This window comes from Cinclus cinclus, chromosome 5, assembly GCF_963662255.1.
Source record: "Cinclus cinclus chromosome 5, bCinCin1.1, whole genome shotgun sequence".
NCBI lineage: Eukaryota > Metazoa > Chordata > Aves > Passeriformes > Cinclidae > Cinclus > Cinclus cinclus.
The window spans coordinates 56191111-56197110 of NC_085050.1; the positions used below are offsets into that span (position 1 = coordinate 56191111).

General features: G+C 38.9%; 1 protein-coding gene across 1 annotated transcript in view; it reads right to left on the bottom strand.

The window, feature by feature from the left end:
- The window catches only part of MMRN1 (multimerin 1), a 38602-nt gene extending 32949 nt beyond the window's left edge, over positions 1-5653 (bottom strand). The window contains exon 1 of the mRNA XM_062493843.1: positions 5133-5653. Coding sequence (XP_062349827.1) covers positions 5133-5653 — 521 coding nt within the window. The remainder of the gene's footprint in view (positions 1-5132) is intronic.
- Between the last annotated feature and the right edge of the window lie 347 nt (positions 5654-6000).

Genomic DNA, 6000 nt, shown 5'->3' on the forward strand with positions numbered 1-6000 from the left:
ATCTGTCCTTGTTTATTGTGTTGTTTTGGGCAGCTTCTCTTTTCTTGTTTCCCTCCATTAAATGATTAAAAGCCTTGCCAGTTTCTTTGCATCTGATGTGCCACTTAATCATACAGATACATATCTTTATGCTGTCACTGTCTGGTCTTATGGGGCTCTTGAACAGAAAGGATCTGAGCCAGAGTCTATGAAATTCAAGGTGATTTTTTTTCTCACAGGCTTTTCCTCATGACCAATGGTGTCGCTTACCAGGAACACGATACAGAATAGATGCTCTGTATCAGATTTGGCAGAAAAATTGACATTTGAAACACTTGCTTTCTCTATCTGGCAACACAGATAATGCCTTTGGAAAACATATGGGGACACCTTGCTGCTGTCCTCTCCTTGCCAAGTCTACTCCAAAATAAGGGTCAGTTCTCTAAAATGTTAATTATATACAAATTTGTAAGAATGCCTATTTTCTGTGCAGACCTGAGTAGATGTTTCTGTTTCTAAAAGAAATGGCACAAAGAGTTGACTATTTGAAGTGGCTAGGAGGTAAATCCTAACACTGTGTCCAGTTTGGCTCAGTAACCCTAATCTATTCAGAGGGGTGAAGGGACATTGCAGGGGTGGAAAAGTTCCTAATCCTTGCTGTTCCCATGGCAGTTGAAACAAAGAACAAGAACAAGATCAGCACGAGCAGTACTGCAATAGTTAGTGCAATGAGACAAACAGAAACCTTCCTTACCATCCTGAAAAAAAAATCAGAAATCATCTGTATTTGTGCCCTATTATCTGATCACAGAAAAACTAAACAACAAGACTCTGAGGAGTCTAAGTACTTTGTGAGTGCCTCAAAAACAGCTTCGGTGAAGAAATGATTTTTTTTCTCCAGTGCTATGTTTCCTGTCCTGCTGAAAACAGCCTGTTGTGACTCTATCAGCCATTATTGCTTTGGGACTTCTATGGAAGTAACACCAAGCTTAGCATGTGTAGGAAAATTGGGCTGTGGGCTTACAGCCAAGCATCAGAAATACATTCAAGGTGCTGCTGGATGAGAGTGACTTACTGTAACAATCTTCTGCATAGCTGTAGTACTACACTCTGGGGACCAAGACTGTCAAACACAACCTGACACAGCCACCAAGGCCTCTTCCTTCCAACTCATGGTGAACAAACCAAGTGAGGCAGAAACCTAAGCTGTGTGTGACTGTATTTTTTGTAAATGCACAGTGATGACAAATCTTAGGAAATCGATTCAAGAATTGTTCTTTCTGCTCCATTAAAAAGAGACATGATGAAAAGAGACTGTGAACCTTGCATTAACTAGGCAGTTAAATCATGTTTCTATGTGTCTCATGTATCTGAACCATCTGCTGATCTTAACCATTCATTTTAATTTGTCAGTACACTAGATTTCTACCAAGCTGATACAGGCACAGGCAATTTCCAGGGAGAAATGCTGAAGTCTGGTTGTGAGAATGAAATATTTCAGCACTCCTATCACATGTGACAGCTAAGCAAATCTGTCCCTGGTGCTGACTCTATTAAACCCTTCTGTGCTTAGTAATAAAATACTGCCACCTCACCACTACCCAAGGTAATGGGAGAGGAAGTCTATAAAGACCCTCAGTTGCTTCAAGATAACTGGAAAAGGTGTAGTATACACATAACGAGAAAAAAGAGTAATGCAGAACCACTCAGCAATGTGGGAATACTGTGCTCAATTTACAGCCTGAATGAAAGTCTCATGTATTCAGGAGCTGCCTTAGATAGAAATTAATAAAATCAGATTCAGAATGCAAAGATGAGTGCACCTATCTCAGGACTCCACCTGAGATTTACTTCATTGCAACACTGTTGCTTAGACTGCTTTACATAGTGAAATACTGCAATTGTATCTCTCCACAGGCAAGAAAATAGGTATCTCAAATTAACTCAGTTGAAAATAATATATTGTAAATTTTCTTCTTTCACACCAAATTGATACTCAGATTTATGTCACTGAATTTTGGAGAAATTATTTCACTCTATGTTTCCATTATTTCTTTATTCATTGATATGGATTGCATAAAGCTTTGAAGACAGGTAGAAATCTAACAATAAGAAAATATGCATATTTGTGAGGACATTAAGTTTCACATTTCAGAACATAAGTCAAATTCATTACTAGGAATGAAGAAATTAATTTTCCTTCAGATCAGGCCATTCCAGATGTGCTTCCTTTGAAGTTTTCTTATCTTCATGAAAGCTTGGATGCAGACCCTGCCTACAGGGAGGATACCTCACCACAGAAAACACACTTCTGAAATGGTTTGAGAGCAGACAGCAACAAATTGTGTTCTCCTGTACCTATTCTAAGGTTAATTATAAAATTGTTCCAATGTGAAGGAACAGGATTTAATTGCATTTCTGTGCCAGTGAAGAAGAGATTTGTACTTTTAGAGCAAAGTATATGCCTGATATTTAGCCCTTGTAATACCACATCGGGATGTGATAGAGAGCCCAACCTAGTTCTAGAGAACATGTGATAAGATAAGGGTGCACAGTATTGTCCTCACATAACCTAGGGAAGGGAAGCAAGGGAATTATCTTTATAATTAATCCATTAAGGCACATGACCTCCTTCAGAAAGGGGTATTTGGGTAATTAAGTTTGTACAATGAACACATACTGTACCTTGTGGACAATCTGACAGTCTTGCAGACTGTTATAAATAAACTATTAAACTATTATAAACATGTTTAAAAATGAATGCTTGCTCTTGTCTGTTTTCCTTCCTCTTGTCTCTCACAGATCTCGCTATTGTTCCTTCTATATGGAGCCTCCTAACATCAGCATCCCTGCACATATGTTAGCACAATGGGTTGCCATAAAGGATTATAAAGTCGTTGCAGTTCCTACAAGGTCACTCAAAAAATTCAGGTTGGAGTACAGATGATAACCAAAGAGGTGCTCTAATTCAAAGTAAATTCAAAAACCAAATTGTTCTTCCCAATTTCCTCAGAAACAGTACACTTTACAGCTGTGGAATCTGCTATTGAGTCATGATGTGCTCAGGCTTCAAATGAGTGAAACCTTGAAGAAAGCTGTATCTTTATTGGAATTCTTACAGTATCTTTTCCAATATATTTGTGATAATTGTTTTTTTATTTTTTTAAAAGAAAATATATGGTACAAATTATTCAGGGTGTAGTTGATGGCACCCACACTTAATAAGTAAAAATTTTTGTCTTATACATTCAATGCATTCTCAGCATTCAGGTGTTTCACAGCAGTGATTGGTAACAGTGAGCACCATAGACTAGGCATTTTCTCATGTCTTTGCTGAAAAAGAAAAATGAGTCACAAGCAAATTTATTAATCATCCAGGTCTAATCCATAAGGAAAGGAAGAACAGTGGAGTGACTTCGGTCACAGTCCAGGTCATGGCAGAAGTGGAAGGAAAGTTCAAAACACCACATCTGTTGTAAAAACATTCCTATACAGTGGGAAGACAAGGCTCGTAGCACAAGAGTCTTACCATAAGAAGGACTGAGCTGCTCCTAAAACTGTAGATATTTGCTAGAGAGGGAGAGGCTATGTAGCTCAGCAGTTTGAGCAAGAGAGTGGGGATTTAGCATTCAATTTTATAGTGGGTTTCATGCTGCTACACATTCCTGTAAATTTGATATGCAATCCTGGCTTTGTTGCTAACTGGCTCAGTGGAGTCCAATATGAGCATTGCACAGCAGGTTGCTCCTTGACCACACATGAAATTAGGTTTTGGCAAATAGAAGATTTGCCTCTTTTCTTTCTTCAGTTGCTACCATGTGTCATTATGATAAATATAATATGTTTCCATCTTCATCAGAGACTAATTTTTTGCTTCTTGTATTTGTATCTCATGCCAGAGGTAGAAAGAATGCCTGCTGATTCACAGAGTTTTTCTGAAGATTAATTTAATTGGAATAGTGTTCTTGAAGAAAGCTGTAAAAGCTAAAGACCAAGGTTAGCATGTATTAGGATTCATTTCAATGGAGATGTAGCTTTCACCACTCATGTAAAAAGAGACTCCACTTAACTCAGGTGAACTCAGATGACTTTCAGAACTTATGCTAGGAAAACTGTCTGGGAGAAACAGTTCCTTTACTGGGCTCTCTCTTCCCAGAAGAGGCAAAGGACTCCTTTCCTTTGGGTCCTTATGCATGATTTCCCTTATGCATCATCCAAAACACGTTCAGGTCAATGGGAATCTTTTCTTTCACTTGAAAGAACATTAACTCCCAGCTACACACAGCAAAATAATTGTGAGAGTGATGATTTATTCCCCTTTCCACGAATTTAGATGCTACCATAAAGTACTATCAAATGAAGAAATCTATATTCTGAAAGCCCACTCTCCACAAATACTGTGGAAAATAACCAATCCTTTGTGTCTTTAATTTTCTACTAGTATCTGGTTATATATCAGCAATTAAGGGAAACTTGCAATATCTGCAAAGTCAGTGTTAATATCCCCATTGAGAACTGAAGACACTGGGGAACAAAGAAAATAATTGAGTGTTCCAGAACTATAAAACCAGAGAATACAGTTTGATAATCTGTATTATGCACAGCTATTGTGTATCAAGTTATAGAGCTCTGAATGCACATTCACCTATAACATCACTTTTCATAAGTTTTTGATCACAAAATAGGATGTTTCAAATTGTCAGACAGTGATGCATTTTGTACATTTAATTGCTTGCATTTTCAATTTGGAGAAGTGGAGAAGTTTACAAACACAGTATTTTTTAATAGATTCAAAATGAAGTAGTGCAGTTGCAATTTACTTTATCCACAAGAAAAGAAAGAAGAAGAAAAAATCAACAGTAATTTACTGTGCATAAAACAGGTCCTTTCCTACCCATATATGATAATGACTTCCCTGTTGATTTTAAGATAACCACCCTAAGCAATAAAACATTGCAACATTTACTCTGTTAGAAATATTACAATGGTTTTGCCTGTGTAAATGCTGCCAGTTTGACCCCTTGCTTGTTTTAGATGGTCTTTTTTAACACCAAAAAAATAATTTCACTGAAATTGCTAGGAATTGCTAGTTGTATCACTGGAAACAGGAAAATAAGCAGTACATAGGAGACAAGAAAAAACACGTAGCTTACTTTCCCCTGGTAGTTTCAAAGCCGGATGCTTTGGAGTTGGCATCCTGCTGGCTCCTGGTGATACCAGTGCTGTGAGAGAGCTGCTTGACAGATCTGTTCCCCATGGCTGTATCCAGGCTTGCAGGGACCCCTTGAAGGAGAGGGATCCCTCTAGCAGAGCTTTGCAGGGTTGTCCCTTTGCTGTGAGATGAGCTTCCCATCTTGTCTCTGCCAGAGTCACCATCACTGTGTCCATTTGACTGACTTGCAGGGGTAGGTATTGTAGGACTAGAAGATTTCTTCTCTGCTCTCATTCCCAGCGTCTCCCCTGCAGATGCAAAAGGAGGTCCTTGTGAGGTACTTGCTTTGGCAGCTTGGATTTCAGAATGGAGAGACCCCCTAATTGTGGTCAAAGATGGAGTCCAGTCTGAGTGACTTGTCTGGGTTTCATCACCTTGTCCTGTGGTCCAGAGTTTTCCTAGAGGGTTAAATTCAGTGCTGCTCCCTTGTAACAGGAGCAGCAAGAAAATTATCTCTTTCATTCTGATGGCTTGTAAATGCTATAAGCTACCTCACATTTATTTCCTAAACAAGAAATCTGTAGTTTCTCCCTCCTCCTGGGCTGCTGCTCACATAGTGAGCCTACCCAGAGGATGCCCTGACAGGCTTTATTTCTGTAGAAAGGAAACAGGTTTTGGTGTTTCAAAACTGACTGAGGAAGCCTGGTTTCCTGTTTCTGTGGATCCCTCTGCAACCTGTGACCCCTTAGAGAGCAGGACCCTGGCAGCCTATGTGGGAGGAAAAAAAGAAGTCTGCAGAAGGCACAGGATAAAGAATAATGGCATGATAGAAATGTGGAAAAATATGTATTGTGAAGCAATCCTAAGGG